General features: G+C 34.0%; 1 protein-coding gene across 1 annotated transcript in view; it reads left to right on the top strand.

The window, feature by feature from the left end:
• Window positions 1-7,109: 7,109 nt before the first annotated feature.
• SYCP2L (synaptonemal complex protein 2 like) overlaps window positions 7,110-17,410 on the top strand; it is a 60,905-nt gene continuing 50,604 nt past the window's right edge. The window contains exons 1-6 of the mRNA XM_051970690.1: window positions 7,110-7,469; window positions 8,216-8,240; window positions 12,293-12,378; window positions 12,717-12,805; window positions 15,730-15,764; window positions 16,242-16,384. Coding sequence (XP_051826650.1) covers window positions 7,365-7,469; window positions 8,216-8,240; window positions 12,293-12,378; window positions 12,717-12,805; window positions 15,730-15,764; window positions 16,242-16,384 — 483 coding nt within the window. The 5' untranslated portion in view covers window positions 7,110-7,364. The remainder of the gene's footprint in view (window positions 7,470-8,215; window positions 8,241-12,292; window positions 12,379-12,716; window positions 12,806-15,729; window positions 15,765-16,241; window positions 16,385-17,410) is intronic.

The following is a 17,410-nucleotide window of genomic DNA, read 5'->3' as shown; positions in this document are numbered from 1 at the left end:
TCCACAAGTGAGCTGTAAGATAATGATTTTGGAAATTGTTTTGGGGGAATCAAGCCTGGCCCCCTCAAAAATCGACAATGTACAGCCCTCCCTTCTTCGTAGAGGTGGGGGACAATGGACACGGAACTCTACATATCATTTTAGACTTGGCTGAGATATGTGAGATATGTGCTAGTTTTGATGAACTGTTTCTTCCTTTCTTTTTCAATTCTTTGTTTTAAAGGAAAACAGAGAGGAAAAGAGGAAAGATACATACTAGAGGAATGTAAATGATGTAAAATAAAAATACTTCAGAAAAATTAAAAAAAATGTAGAGAGATCCAGATGCACCTTATCTATTAAAGCAGATACTTCAATATAGATCAAAGCTTTATAAAATGGGTTGTGACTCCTGTATAGGGTCACATAACAATGTGGGAGTTGCAAATTATGATTTATCACCAGTAACTGTTTGATTTGTATACCTATTTTATATATCTGTATACCCAGGTTTGTGCAAAATTTCTCAGGCAAAAAGGGGTCACAAGTGGAAAAAGTTTATGAAGGCCCAAAATAAACAATTTTGCATCAACCTAAAGGTATAAGGAACTCTGATTTACATCACAAAATTACTGAACTAAAAATTAACATTGCAGTCATATAATTCAACTTACTCTCTTATAGAGAGGAAACAAGCCCAGAGCTGGAGAGTGATTTGTCCACACTAGCATAGCTATTAAATATCAGAAACTAGTATTAAACCAGGTCAGTTGGCAGCCAACTCCAAAGTGCTTTCTAACACAACACCTTGGGTGTCTCTGTTGCCATCATCTAATTTTATTAGTCTGCATTTTCCAACCTTCAGAGTTTTTTGCAAGCACTTCTAGGAATCATTTTCCTTTGCAGCATGATGGAGAGGAGTAGCCAAGCCCCTGCTATCATATCTTTCCACAAACTCACTAGTAGAGTACATACTGGTTTTTATTTCCATAGAAGAGATTGTCCTATAGCACAGTGATTTCCATTTTCTTCCCCATGGTTCACTGACTTGTTCAAAGGCATGTAAGCCGTGAGCCCACTGACAGGAAGGTGTTTTGCATTCAAGAGTTACTGATTGATTTTGCTAAAATGCTAACATTATTATTATTGCGAGCCATCTCCAGTCATCCTGATGTGTATCCTGTTACTGGACCCACATGGCTCCAGAGGAGAAAATGAGGCTAGTGACTTTGCACAACTCTCCCTCACTTAAATTTAATTAATTTGCAAGTCATGGCATCACTTCTCTGATATCATGGTTCTCTTTGAGAATGAAGGACAAAGAACAAGTTGTGAACATTTTCTAGGAGCAAAACAGCCTCTTCCTTCAAGACGAGAATTTCTTTGAGCCCATGATTTTCTGGTCCTGATAATTTTTTAGTGTATACAAACTCAAATCTCACCTAACCATACCCACTACCCCTGAGGTTCTTTGAAATAGCTAAACTATTTCATAGAATTCCTCCTTGATCCGGAACTTGAGGTGGTGGTGCTGGAGATTGGGGAAAGGATTGTAAAGGGCTCAGTATTCCTTCTCTCATGGAAAAGTAAAGGAAGTGAATGAAGGAAGACTTTCAGTTCCTGGAGAGATTTGATTGCTTTTATTGACTTTCTCTGAATCTTTCCTAGTTCCCAATCCAGGATCTAGAATACCTTTTTCTATTTCCCCAAGCAGGATTCCAAATCTGGAGAAGTCTGGTGGAAGAAGGTAGTGAAGATCAGAGTTTTTATAAAATTATATTGTCTGGGCATTGGTAAATGTGGAAGGAGGATACTTCAGAATTCTGGCTGAGTGGGTGGAATTGGGTGGCTGGAGATGAATCCTTGTAGATTACGTGGAATCAGAAATGAATTAATGTGCTAAGAAAAATAAAGCAACCAAAGTCTCATGAAACCATGAACTTCTTGAAAACTACAATGCAATGTAAATTCTTGAGGATAGTAGGTAGGTACTGTTTAATTTTTACCTTTGTATTCCCCAGAGTTTAACACTGTTTTTTGCACAAAGTAGGTATTTAATTGCTGGTTTACATAGAACACAGAATCTCTTAAAGGTAGTGAGGATAGACAATCAAGAACAGTTTTAGAAAGCCTCTCAAGTTCTGTAAGGTTCAATCTGATTTGGAGATTTTGTGATAAGCAAAAACGTTTCTGCCCTGCAAGTAGAATCTGCTATAGACAATAGAATGAATGTTATTATTAGTTAATAAATGCTTGTTGTTAATTCGTTACTACCTGTAGGGCAGGCAGAGCCCACCTCTGCAGCCATCCTGCAAGTTTCAGCTATTTCCCCAGGATAATAATACTTGAACCCTCTCTTTCCTTCAAGTGCTTTGCCACCCGCATCGATTGACTAGATCATTGCTAAAATTCCAAAGCACTGGTTGGGAGGTCAGGGAAGTCGAGACATCACAAGGCTTACATCTTTTGCTGGCATTTCTGTTGTCCTAAAGCAGAAAAGCCTTTTAGACATTTGCTAAAGACTTTGTTTTAGTCATAAGTTTGTGCTGGGAAACGCCTTTGGAGATCTAGAAGTCTAGGTCTAGCTAGCTCATGGACCTATGGTAGCGGAATGAGGAAGGCTGTGGGAGGAGCAGAGACGGTAACGAACTTTGCAGGTGGGATTCGCGGAGCGTCCAGCTCCTTAGTGCTATCCAGGTAGCCCACGGGGAGCAAAAGCCACGGGCTTTTAATTATAATGGCTGGGGCCAATCCGCCACGCTGGAGCAGCTGCTTCTTATCAGCAGAGTGCTGAGAGCTCTCTGAAACTCTCCGGAGCTACTGAGAGGGTTGCTCTGTTACTCCAGCTGCAGGATGAAGGTGAGTAGTATGGGGAAGGTCCTAGGGGCTCAAATCAATACTTTGCCTTACCTTCAGTGGGCAGAGAGGTTGCAGAGAAACAGGGTCCCCCTTTTTTTCTACTTGGAGCGAGTTAAACTAAAGCAGTAAGGGAATTGATTTTCTCCTTGGAGAGATACATTACTATAGTTATATGTTTACCATTAGATACTGCAGTAGCCTCGTATTTGAGTTCATGGGTTCAAATTCTGAGTGGGTCATTTAATTAAGTTTCAGTTTCTTCATCCGTAAAATTTAGAATTTTGGTTTAGATGACTCTTTCTGGGATCCTCTTTGTCCTGCAGGTTGGGTGAATAGTTATCCTTCGTCTTTGGAAAAACTTCAGTTTGCCTTCCTTGTGAAAAGTGTTTGTTAGTTGGTGCAGTGGAGAGAGTGCTAGTTCTGAAGTCAGGAGGACCTGCATTCAAATATGACCTCAGTCACTTAACACTTAACTGTATGATCCTAGGCAAGTCACTTAACTCCAATTGCCTCACCAAAATAAACAAATAAAAATAAAAACAAAGGTTTTGCTAGCGTCTTAGATAAGGGGTGTAAAAAACAAAACACTGCTTAAAATAACAACAAAAAAAGAGCATGTGACAAAGTGTGTGATCATGTCCGGGCGGTTTTTTTTTTTGTTGTTGTTGTTGTTGTTGTTGTTGTTGTTGTCGTTGTTTGTTTTTTGGTTTTTGGTTTTCTTTTTTTAGCCTGGCATCTGTGAATATTTTGATAACTATATTTCGGCATTGTCTTCTTAGTAATCCTGTCGTTTATGTATTCAAAAAACATCATTCTGAAGAAAGGTCCATAGGCTGGTGACTTTGAGTGACCTTTGATAAGTCACTTCAAGACAATGATTGGATAACAGTTGCCTCTCAGCATTTGTAGAGGGAATTTCCTTATAATAGAGCTCCCTGAAGCGATGAAATTACATAGCTCTGTAATTAAAAAAAAATTTAAAATGCTTAAAATTATGAATAGGCCAACAATTAACATTTTTAATTGATTTGGTCTGATTTTGAAATTGGTTTTTCATAGACATTTTAACTTTTCATATGAATGATCATTTATTGATTCTCAACTTTCAATTTTTATTTGTAGAATCACATTTGAAATGAGATTTTGGTTTGCTATTCCTAATATTTTATTTGTTCTCACAGATGATTTTAAAAAACAGACTGGAAGTATTTTTTTTTCCTTTATAAATGGCTATATAAAAGTTTTAAGCTAACATGTTTATTATTCATATTGAAACTACAAACTTTTTAATATCCTTATTTTAAAATAGTGATAAAAATCATTTTTTCTCCTTGAAAAATTATTGGGATAAAAATGAAAAAAGAAGGTTTTGTTTTGTTTTACCATTTTCAGATTGAGAATAAGAAAGCTTCTTTACACAGCATCACTGAAGATAAGAGCATGTCTGCTGAATTCTCTGTAAGGACACTTCATTTTTGTGTTTTCTTTACTACTTTATGCAACAAGTATTGATGGTTTTTTGGTAACTCTAAATTTGATTTCTTATCTTACAATAGTAAAACTAACAGTTGAAATGAGAGAAACTAAAAATAATTGTAACTTATAATTTATTTTAGATATAGATTATTGGGTATTAACTTCAGGTTTCTTAAGTTTTGCCAAAACAAATGAAAATTTAGGAAATAGAGAAATATCCAAGTTGTCATATGCTCATGACAATCTTGTCATATAATTTGAACTGTAAGTTTGGAGTATGTGAGAGATGTGAGAAACATCACATATTCAGATTTTTACAGAGACTGAATGATTGGGGTGTATGTCTTGGGAGAGAGCAGAGACCTCCTAATCTACAAAAAGGCCAGTTGTAAGCAAATGTATAAGTAGAAAATGTTCAGTTTACATATTTCTTATAAAAATTCTATTTCCTAAGTACTTACTACTTTTTATCATTTCTAATGACATTTTAAATTTTTTTACTTTCATAATAGCTTTTTATTTTTCAAAATATATATATATAGCAATAATTTTCAACATTCACCCTTGCAAAACCTTGTCTTCCATATTTTTTTCCTTCCCTCCCATCTTGCCTCGTTAGCAATAATTCAATACAGGTTAAATATGTGTAATTCTTCTAAACATATTTTTACATTTTATCATGCTGTGCAAGAAAAATCAGATCAATAAGGAAAAAAAAGAAGGAAAAAAAAAGCAAGCAAACGATAACAATAAAGGTGAAAATACTATATTGTGATTAATGATATTACTCCTTCATTAAAATCACTAGTATTTCTAAAAGAATTAGTACATATATATTTGGCAATTTTTATTACTTTAAGGACCTAAAGAATTGGGTTTTTTTATTTTTAAAATTGTAGAATATTATTTAGGGTTATCATTGTGGTTGTGTATGATAAAACTGAAAAGAAATTCTCAATTTCATAGTTCTGTAAGTTATCTCCATGATGAATTTTTAGTTATAATGGTATTTCTGTTATACTCAAGTATATATTAATAAACTTTGTTCAAAAGTGTTTTCAAATCTTTTATCTCCCCAGCTGCAATCCCTTATAATTGATGCAGTTCATGGTCATGGATTTGAAAAAATAGAAGAATATTTGCAGCAAAAAGAGAACCCTCTTTGTCAAAAATACAACCAACTCTTATTGCTACATCTTGACAAATTGATAATTAAGGCAAGTTAAGTTTTTGAAGTTAGAATATCAGCATGTGTCTTCTGAGCTTTACTAACATTGTGGCATGAAAATACAGGAATTGGGCAACAATGAATTTCAGAGAGTTTCATTGTTGCTGAAATGTATTCAGAGATTCTTCATAGATGATACCAATAAAGATGAACAGCTCTTAATTCAACAAGGACTGATCCCAAAGATAAGTGTCCCAATTAAATGGAGTATGGCCTTGGATGGTGGCTTTTTTTTTTAAAGTCTTAATCTTTTGTTTTATATAGGAATCATTTCTTGATAACACTTTTCTCTCCTTACCCCTCATTTTTAGGTGAAAAATTAGTTTGCTTAACTGTTGTGTTAAAATAGATGTTATTTTTTCTACTACTTTCAACATCATATTTAAGGAGAAATTTATAAGGATGTTCCTTGTCAATACTTTGTATGAATTATAATTAATCCAACACCAAAAAAGAGGTTAAAATGGTCTACCAGAAAGAAAATTGACTTGAAGCCAGGAAGGATCTGAGTACTGAGCATCTTGTGTATTTGTATGATCCTAAGTATGTGAGTATGTATCCAGAAAGATACAGATAGGCATTGCCCATGAAGTTACCATTCCAACCCTAATCCCTTAACCCAGTGTTGTGAATTCTATTTATGGACTGCCTTTTTAGATGGATGAATATTGCCACAACACATTCCTAAAGATGGCCTCAGAAGTTTGTTGTAAATTGAATATTTGAAAACAAGTCTCATTTTTTCATAGATTTTCTGTATAAAATCAGATCTATATTCTTTAGTTCAACAAATATTTAATTACCCAGCAGTTTATAATCTATTGGAGGTATAGACAATAGCAACAGGTAAGAATAATAAAAAAGGAGGGTAACAGAACTCAAAGAGAAATCCAGAAAAATTGCTTTAGGGATATTTGAAGTGGGAAAAGATTCTTGGCTTTGGGAATCCCAAGAAATGGATTATTTGAAAGCTTTTTTTTTTCCAGGAAAAGGTTTTGATTGCAGCCAGATTTGCAGCAGGATGAATGTTTAGAATTCTGGAAGTTTTCATTCCTGTAGTACTATCTCAAATCTAGGATTTTCATCTTTCACTCATGTTCTAGAGATCTATTAAATAACTATAGCTTCTATAATGTCAACCTAATTCTTTCATCTGAATGGCCTGGTGTGTTTTTTTGTTGATATTGTTGTTGTTCTAAACTTGTGATTTCATATTTTAGGCAGTTTCGGGTATGGAATGTCCCTTCTGAGTCACCTGAGGTGAATATAGGCATATGTTGGTCTTGAAACCCATTGTTAAATTTTTTTAGTGTGACCAACCATTCATACCACATAAATTGGCAATTGCCACAAATCAGAGATTGATTATATAGATTTAAAGTGTTGATAATACATCTTAAACTTAAAAGCATATATCATCCTCCTGTTAAATATTTAACAGAGAACACCTTTGAGTAAGTAAGTCCCTTGCCTCTGGTCTCACAATTAGTGTAAGACAGAAGCAAGACCTCAAGTCTTTTGACTTCAAAGCTGGTCCTCTATCCACTATATCATGTTGCCTTTCTTTAGTATTTTATGCATATGTTTTCATTTCACAATATGACTTTACCTGTATATGTTTCTGTCCAATAGAAAGTCTGTTGTACTGTAGGCTGAAATTCCTTGTATATGAGGCTTTTAGGTGTATTTTTTTAAAAATTAGTTACTTTTTTTAAAAGCTGTCTTGTAAGACTGAAATTCTAAAACATAAGCTTTCTTTTTTTTTTAGTAGGATAGACAGTTGTGACGGGGTCATTCATGACTATTTTTTTTTTATTTTTACATGGCTTCCTGGTTTGAAAAAACTATTGAATTTCTGAGCACTGGAGAACTAATTATAACTGTGTCCTTGGTTAAAGTTATAGAAGACTTTTTAAGCACTGCTCTGGTAAGACAGAGAATGGGAATGGATGTTTTATTTGTCAAATGCCATATAATTAATTAGAAATTTTGAAAATCTTAAGGTTCTTTATAGAGCTTTGCTAGCTGTAAAATGTGAGTTTAGTGAGTATTTCTAATTTTATTCTGAGACTTCAACCTAACATGGAAACCATTTTCTTGTAGGCAATTTAGATTTGGGAACAGAATGTTTATAGGAAAATGTCTTCCTTCTGTAAATGGGTATTGGTAACAACTGAAATGGACTTGTTTCTAGATATATAAAGGGATTAAATTTGAAGTAGATTTATCATCAGCTTTTTTCCCCCGTTGGTCTCCAGTGTCATAATGTTGAAATAAAGTTGTCAATTCTTGTGTCTTCGACCCTATTGGCAGTCTGAAGCTGATTCCTCAAAATAATGCTTTTTAAATGTATAAAATACATAAAATTATGAAGAAAGCCAATTATATTGATATGCAATTATCAACAAAACAAGTTCATAGATTCCAGTTTAAGAATTTTTGCATTTATATATTTATATTTTTGAAGGCAGGGTTAAATGGCTTCCCCAGGGTCACACGAATAGTAAGTATCTGTGGCTACATTTGAACTTGTGTCCTTCTGACTCCAGGGCTAGTGCTCTATCCAGAAAACTCTGGCATGTAAATTAAAGTGTAATTATTTATTTATTTTTTAAAATAACTCAGTTGTATTGTTTCCTTCAGTTTCTTCATATGTTTTTCCCTTTTTGTTAGGTAATTTCCAGATGCAGTCATAAGGGTAAGTAAATTAAGACTGCTTATATTAAGAAGTGATCAGCAGAAAGTCTAGCAGAGGATTCATTTCAGGTGTTTTGTTGGAATTTTCCACAAAGTCACAATATGGGCTTTGCAAGAACTCTATTTTCTATTACTCATTTTCCCTCAACCAAATCTAGCTATTTCTACCTTTACATCATTTCTGTCTGACACCTGATTTCATATCACTTCAGGTTGTCATTTTTCACCTAAATTATTGCAAAAGTCTTTTAATTAGTCCTCAGTTTCCTCAGCTGTAAAATAAGCTAGAGAAGGAAATGGCAAACTATTCCATTGTCTTTGCTAAGAACACTGCAAATAGGGTCAGTAAGAATCAGACAAAATTAATTGACAAAACAACAAAAATTTTCCTCAAGTCCTTTCTTATTAAAGTTTATCCTATACAGAACTACCAACAGCTTTCCTTAAGTGCAGATATGAGCTTATTCTCTTACCCAATCAACTCTGTTGCCTCTAGGATGAAATAAAAATCTTAAATTATACTTTAAAACCTCTTGCTATCTTGCCCCAACATATCTTTTGAGTTTTATTGGCTATTACTCCATCTCCCACACTCTGATCCAGCCAAACTAGCCTTCTCATTGTCTTCACTCTGTATTCACTCTCTTGAGTCTCCTTGCTTTTGTATTAGCACTCCTCATCCTTGGAATGCACTGCCTCCTTACCACTACCTTACAGAATCCACTCTCCCTCTAATAGGTAGCTCTGTCACCATCTTTTGCATGAAAACTTTCTTGCTCTTTGCCCTTTCCATCAACTGCTAATGCTGTCTCTCAAACTAGCTTGTATTTAACTATTTTGTTTTTATTCACATCTATATCTATGCTGTATCTATTTACTGTCTTCCCCATTGGAATGTAAGCTCTTTCTGACAAGGAACTCTTTCCTTCTTTTGTTTCCTTGTAGCACAGTGCTTGGTACATATTAGACACTTAAATATTTGTTGAAATATTAATCAACTTAAGGATGCTTTAGTTCTGGGGAAATGATTTAGTTCGACAGATATTTATTGAACACAGTACTTGTAAGTGAAAAACTAACAGTGTTCTTGCTCTGAGTAATTAATACCTCATATTTAATTTATTGCAAAGTGAAAGTGTACGACTATATTGTGAGAAGATGATTAAGTGCATGAGAAATGTCAGACAGAATAACATAAGAGATTGAAGGGATTTCCAGCTATGGAAATTAGAGCAGATTTCATGAAGTTACCAGCACCTTTGCTGAACCTTTAAAGGCATGGAATTCAATGGAGGGAGGTTATTCATGCATAACTGGTCTGTGCAATTGTACTATGAAGAGAGGGACTAGATCAGAGATGAGTTAATAATTCATTTTATTTAACAAAGTAATTCATATTTTAATTGAGCCAAAGTAATGTGGAAAAAAGACTAGGAAATTATGTTGGAGCCTGATTATAAAGAATGATGTATAATAGGATAAGAAATCTGCTTAAGTCTTTTAGGAAAGGAACATCTATTGAAAATTTCTGAGCAGGGGAGTGCTATGATCAGATCTATGTATGCAATATGAAGATTGTTTTAATAGTGATCCAATTGATGAGAGGAGAAGCTGGAGGCAGGGATGCTAGGATGTCAGGGCCTAAACTAAGGTGCTAATTGTATAGACATGGCAGGGCATGGCAAGAAGGAAAAATCAAATTAAGTTCAACAAATAATTATTAAGCATTTATATGTGGGGGGGATACAAAAATTGACATGAAACCCTATTCTTAAGAATAGGAGCTTAGTCTACAAGGATAGTTGTGAATAATTCCCTATTTTAGGGAATGAGGAAATTCCTGAGGCAAGCAGTGGTTAAGTGATTTTTGTCAGGTTCACATAAGCTAATAAATGTCTGAGGCAAAATTTGAACTTGGGTTTATCTTCCTACAGACCAAATGTTCTGTCCACTGTACCACCTAGCTGTCACATGTATTAATGTGTATTCATACATGAACATATGTGTATATATAAATACATGCATCCATGTGTATATGTGTGTTTGTGTAGTTCTGCATGCACATACACGTACACACATGCATATGTGTGTATATCTAATTATAGCTATATCTTTCTTTCATCAAAGAGACAAAGTTGACAGAAAACAAAATAGGGAAATGCTCAATCCTGGAGGGATTGTGTTTGTGAGGGAGAGAAGTAATTAAATGCACTGCTGATGGAATTGCAAACTGTTCCGGGCATTCTTGAAAGCAATTTGGAACTATACCCAAAAGTCCGTTAAAATGCTCTGACTTGGTGTTAATGTTACTAGTCCATACCTCCAAGAGATTGAAGTAAAGGGAAAAGATCCCATATGTATAAAAATATTTACAATAGAGTTTTTTGTGATAACATAGAATTGAAAACTGAGGAGGAATCAACTAGGTCATGGCTGAAGAAGTTGTGTTGTATGAAGGGAATAGAAGCATTATTGTTATGTAAGAAATGAATAAGGAAATAATTTCAGAAAAAAATGGGAAGATTTATATAAACTAATACAGAGTGAAGGAAGCAGAATCGGGAGAACAATTTTTACAATAACAGTATTGTAGAGATAAACTACTTTGAAAGACTTGAGACTCTGATCAATATAGTGATCAACCACAAATCTAAAGTCATCATGATGATACCAAGGCAGCCCTCTCTTCTAGGAAAACTTGTTTTGCTTGATTATAAATATTTTTCATAGATTATTGTCTTGCCTTTTCAGTGGCTGGAGATCTAGGAGAGAAGAGGAACACAATTTGCAAATTAAAATAAAATTGAATTGAAGGAATAAAAAGAGTTAAAAAGAAAGTCAGGAGATATAATAATTAGAGAAAGGAATTTCTGAATTTATAGCTTTGAAAAAGGGGATTAATTTCTAGCGATGATTAACAGTGAAGTGTTAGCCACTCACAGTAAATAGTTGAAGTAGGTTAGAAATAGATTAAAAGGTTGAAAAGGAGGTTGAACTGTGAGCTTAGGATGTTAGAATTATCATCAACAGGAACTGTTGTCAGGGTGCAATTTAGGGATCAAAGGGACTCCCCAGAATTCTTTCAGGGGGTCCACAAAGTCAAATCTATTTGGATAAAAATACCAAGATACTATACAATTATAATGCTAAGAAAACATCTTAAAATTAAGATGTTTTAGTGAATATGACAAATACCATTCAATACAGATAGACAAAAGCCTTTGTGGAGGGGGGAGGATTCTCAATTTATTTATTTGTTTGTTTGTTTTTTAGTGTAAAAGGGAGCTGGGATCAAAAACTTTTGAGAACCACTGATCTTTAGGAAAACTGAAGCTTCTTAAGGATGAAGGGCAGGGTTTGGAGTGGAGAACAAGATGTTGAACTTAAACAGGCAGGTGAAAGATTAGTGGCAGTGATAAGGATTGATGAAATCACATGTAAGTGTATCTTGAAAGAAAAGAGATTATTGAGGGATAATAATAAATCAAGGGTCCAGAAATGGCTGTTTGTTATTATCTTCTGCCTTTGTGAATCACAGAGCCATGAGAGAAGTAGCAAACGGCCTTGAAAATGGGTGTTGAGGAAGGAGGGCACACTGGGATTCACTATCTGTCATGCAAAGGAATAAGTTTTTAAAGAAAAATGACCCTGACATTTCATCTAGGATATTGAAAGATGGGAACTGTTAGGACACAGAAAGATTATTATAGTTAAGGATGGCCAAAAGCTGTGACACTTGCAAAGTTGTTAGAGGTTTTAAAAAGTGTAGAACTTAAAAAAAATTTTTTTAATGGCTTTACACTATGGAGTCCTTTTGTTACAATAGAATCATGCTGTTATTTGTAAACATGAATTGCTTAAATCCTACATAGCAGGAATCTACATTCAAGTAACCTTATGTAAAAAAAAAAAGACCAGATCTTATCTGACTTTAATAACTATCCTTCAGCATTGATCTACAAATATGAGCTCAATGGAATCTAGGTTTTAAATTTGGCATAAGTTATATTGTTACATTTTTTGCATGTTACCTTATTGATATTCTGCTTTTAGGAAAAAGCCAGCTCTTGGATTCATTCTTAGTGAACTTAGGACTTCTAGTGGCAGACAAGACAATTCATTATTTGATTCGAAAGGAGGTAAGTTATAACTGATGAAAATAGTGGCAAGCATCATGTAATGGAAAGACAGACTGTGGAGTCAGAGGACCCAAGTTTAATCTCACTTAGGACATTTACTACATACAGATCATTTGACTTCCTTGATCTTTTTCCTTGCTCAAAAAATTAGGCAGTTGGGCTAAATGAACACTCAATAATTTTCAACTCTAGATTATAAAAATGATTAGGGAATCTGGGGGTAGAAATAATATTTGGCTTTCTGTGTCATATTTAGTCCCCCCACTCTGCCTATCTCATCACCTCCTTTTGCCTGTCTCTAGCCCTAAATTTATGCTCCCCCCTTTCTCTCTTCAAAGGCTCTAAGGACTTTGAACTCCATCTTGGAAAAAATGCCTCGAGGAGAGATGGTGAAATTTCCTTTATCAGAAAACAAAGTCTCTCTTATGTAAGTAGCCTCATAGACAATTATGAAATGTTCTAAATTCCAATATAATATGATATAATGCAAGATTAAATATAAGACCATATTAGCTAACATCTATGTAGTATTTTTAAGATTTGTGAAGGTGCTTTATATATTATCTCAACCTAGAATATTATATTATGTCCTTTGTTGTGATTCTGGTCCTGAGGTGTTTTCTTCTTTAAAATTAGATGCTTTATGAAGAAATGGTCTCTTGGGTCACTAATTATGGGCTATTCATATAGAATAAAAAGATCAATCAATCAACATTTATCATTTCTCAAACACCTTAACTGTGCTACGTATCGTCTTAGTTAGAGGTACAGATTCAAAAATGAAGCAATCCTTAGTTTCAAGGAGCTTATATTTTATTGGGGAGACGTGTACATACATTCACACAAACATACATGTGCTCTTATGTATATATACAAGTCTATGCAATACAAATGCAAAATAAATATGAAGTAGTTAAGGAGAGGAGACATTGGTAATTGGAAGATTAGCAAAGGCTTTGAGTGGACAGATACACTGTTGAAGTTGTATTTTGTCACCCAAGCTGAAACTGGCCTCTAACTTATGGGAATCAGGACACATACAAGTTTAATTTCAGAGTGAAGAAAATGAAGGTTGCAAATGGAAGCCCCTGCTTTGAAGAAGAGCTTAATGCTTCTCATGCTGGGGCACTTTATATACACGACAGGGGTTGGACCACAACATAATCATTCTCAAGACAGTTCTCATGGTTGACATTTCCAGGGTCCTATGGGAATAGTCATTCTCAAGTTTATTTCCAGTTACTCTGTGGGATACAGAACCAGATTTCTGTGATGGGAATAGGAGTACAGTACCTGGCAGTTACAAGGAATAAGGATTGTGAATATGTGATGGACACCTTGGGAGAAAGTGGGAGCCAAATCCCTCAGTGAACACTTGGTACTTGTCCAAACAGTACATTTTGCCAGAGTGATATCCAGAATGCAAAGGATTATTGTTATGCTAACTAAATTCAGGGTACAGCCAGCTTGCTTGGACTTTAGCTCTGGAAAATGGAGTATTTCCCAAGTATTTCCATAGTCTTGAAGGAAGAAACAGATTCTCCCAGGTGTAGGTGAGGAAATCGTATGTTACAGGTATGGGGAATGTCCAGGGCCAATGCCTGAAAAGAGAGATGGAGTGATCTATGTAAGAAACTGTGAGACTGCTTCCCACACTCTTCAAACTAGGGAAACTGAGTGATGTATGTTAAGGGTGCAAAAATACACTGGGAATAAGTTGTTATTGAGGCTTTTCAAGGTCAGATAAAGAAGTTTGCTTTTAATTTATATTTATTAAAAAGTCACAGAGGCTTGATGAGCTGAGGAATGGCAAGTTACTCTATTTTAGGAAACTCTGCCAGTTATATAGAGGCTTAGATGGGAGAGACACTAACAAGAGGAAAATCATTAAGAGGCTATTGCAATAATCAGGTAAGAGATGATAAAAAGCTATCACATCTTTTATGGTATGACTAGGGAAGAAACAGATGCAAAGGAAGTGGAGAAAAGGGAATCAACAAGAATTTGGTAACTGATTACCCAGAGCAAGTGAATAAAAGTAAAAAGCTGAAAATTACTCCCAAGTATTAGAACTGAATGATTAAAATAGGGAATAGAGCTTGTTGATTTATCAGTAACATACAAGGATTTTTGCTGTGGTTGAATTGGGCTTTGGATAGCAACTTCTCAGATTTACATAGCACTATGGTTTATAAAAGTGGATTCTTTCCAAGAACCCTGAGGCAGTTAGTACAAGTATTATTATTGTCCCCATTTCCAGTTGAGGCTTTTTTACTGTGTAAGATCAAATTGGAAAAGATGATGTTATGATTCTGCTGATAGGTGATTTCACTATTCTTAATTGCATATTCAAACATCTGGGATCATTTCCTCCAGTTTTTAAAACTGTTTTTAATGTAGTCTTATACTTTTGATATAGACTGACTGAACTTAGTTTTAGAAGTATGTTTTTGAGCAATTCAAGATATTTCTGGATTTTAAAGGTAGGGATCATACATATGGCAGAACGAGACAACTTATTTTTAAGTAGCATTACTTGCATTACTGTTTTGGGATTTTTTTTTTCTTTCAAGTTCAATGAAATAGGCATGAATTAATTGACTGACTACTGAGTACTAATGCATATACATGTTTGGTTGTATGTATTTAAGCATAGCATGAAATTTCCATGAGACTTTTTAAATGATACCTATAAAATGGAGATATAAATTATTTTGGATTTTTTAAAAAAGAGTTCAGCAATTCACTTTTTCATTTTTTAGTTTGGATTTGGTTGAGCCATCAAAAATAGCTAATTCAGGATGATGTGCTAGTTATAACTTCATTAAATAATTGAAATCTCAAACTCCCACATCAAAGTTTAGTCTGATTTGAGAACTGATTTGAAAACAGGCCATGTATATCACGTATCAATAATCAGAAGTCTTACAGAAACTAAATTTCCCTTAGGTGTCAGATATACTTGCAATGAGTATAAGTAACATTCCTTATAAGAAGTGTGAACCATTGACTTGGGAATTTAAAAAGCTCATAGATCTCATTTTTTAGATGAAAAAACCGAGGCACAGAAAGGGTACAGTAACTGGAATCTCACTTTCATTTATAAATGCCTCAATTGGCTGTTAATAAAGTAAAAAGCTAATTCATGATTTATTAAACCTTTCATTTTACCATTTAATTGTATGTTCAGGAAATATTTATTTTTCTTTAAAAAAAGCTTACTATTTTTATATTGAACTTGAGGTTTTTTTATTTATTGTAGGTGAAATTTAATCTAATTTAATGCTTATACATAAGGCTTTACTGTTCATTCTGAATTTAAATGAACTTATCTATCATTTTTTTTTTCAGGAAAGGCTTTGCCACGGCAATTTTGGAGATAGGTGGTAAGATGTTTAGAAGCCTTATTAATTGGAAGTGCTTTGGTGTATTTTTATAATGCTATTTGTTATATTTGTATAAGAATTAAATCCAGATGAAATTAAAATGGAGATTTCATTTTGCTAATACAAACTAATTGATAGTCATTATTTCAGTTACTATGAGAAGCCATTTTGGATAATCTTGCTTTATGTAATTATATTCCAAAGAAATTTTTAACAAAATTAATTTAAAAATTTTTTTATAAATGTATGCATTTTATAAAAGAGTTTTAAGCATCCTTTTGCATTTTAAGGATTCTTCTAACATCCCTTAATTCTGTGGGTTTTGAATCTGTTTATATAATTGGATAGATTACAAAGTAGTAGCAAAATAATGTATGAAAGTTAGTGAAGTAAATTTGAAGCAATGCTTGTTTCTGAAGAGGGAACTATTTTTAATTTGTGTAAAATATAACCATTAATGATTTTTTTTATTCTTAGATTATGATCTACAAGTTGCTCTTTCTGAAGCCTTGTGCAGGATGATGAGCAAAAAGTCTCAAGCTGACCTTGCCCATAGATTGTTTGAAGATGACATTGTTGCTGTAGCTTTCAAAGAGATAAGAGACAGAGAATTTGAGACAGTAAGAGGCCCTATCTAGAAAATTTAATTTTGCAAACATTAAGCACCTAGATAATATGGGGCATACAAGAAGTATAAGAAATATATCATATATCATATATATATGTTAATCACAGATAATTTTTAAAAATAACATGTAATCCCCAATTACATGTGAAAATAATTTATGAATAAAATTTGAGTTTCCAATTCTATCCTCTCCTTCCCCTCTCCATTCTCTGAAATGGTAAGCAGTCTGATACAGGTTATACATGTGTAATCAAATAAAGCCTATTTCAAATTTGAACAAAAAAATTAAAGAAGAAAAAGAAATAGTATGATTTGGTCTATATTCAGATTCCATCAATAGTTCTTATTGTTTAAATAATAGCCTTTTATTTTCAAAATACATGCAAACATAGTTTTCAACATTCACCCTTGCAAAACCTCGTATTGCAAATTTTTCTCCTTTCTTTCTTCCAACTCCTCTCCTAGACAGCAAGTAATCCAACATGCATTAAACATGTATAATTCTATATATATTTGCATACTTATCATGTACACAAAAAATCAGATCAAAGAGGGAAAAATGAGGAAAAAATAACAAAAGGAAATAACCAAAAAGTGAAAAAACTATGTCATGATTCATATTCAGTTCCAACAGTCCTCTTTCTGGATGCAGGTGGCTTTCTCCATCACAAGTATATTGAAACTGGCTTGAATCATCTCATTATTGGAAAGAATCATGTCTGGGGGCCGAGTAGAGATAGTGGAGAGTAGACAGGTCTTTGAACTTTTATTGGATCCTCTCAGATCAACACCAGATCAAGCCATTGAACTGGTTTTGGAGCAACAGAACCCACAAATATGTAGAGTGTAACAAATTTCTAGCAGAAGAGTTTTTGGAAGAACTTCAGAAAAAGTCTGTTTCAATCAGGCAGGGGGAGATGGCCAAATGCAAATGTAGCACAGGGACCTAGGGTGTTGTGTCGTCTAGATGCTTCCCAAAAGAGACTCCAAAATGAAAACTCTCAGGAATATCGTAGTT

The sequence above is a fragment of the Antechinus flavipes genome, chromosome 1 (genome assembly GCF_016432865.1).
Source record: "Antechinus flavipes isolate AdamAnt ecotype Samford, QLD, Australia chromosome 1, AdamAnt_v2, whole genome shotgun sequence".
Classification (NCBI taxonomy): Eukaryota; Metazoa; Chordata; class Mammalia; order Dasyuromorphia; family Dasyuridae; genus Antechinus; species Antechinus flavipes.
The sequence above is the reverse complement of the archived record's forward strand: the minus strand, read 5'-3'. Positions and strand labels throughout refer to the sequence as shown.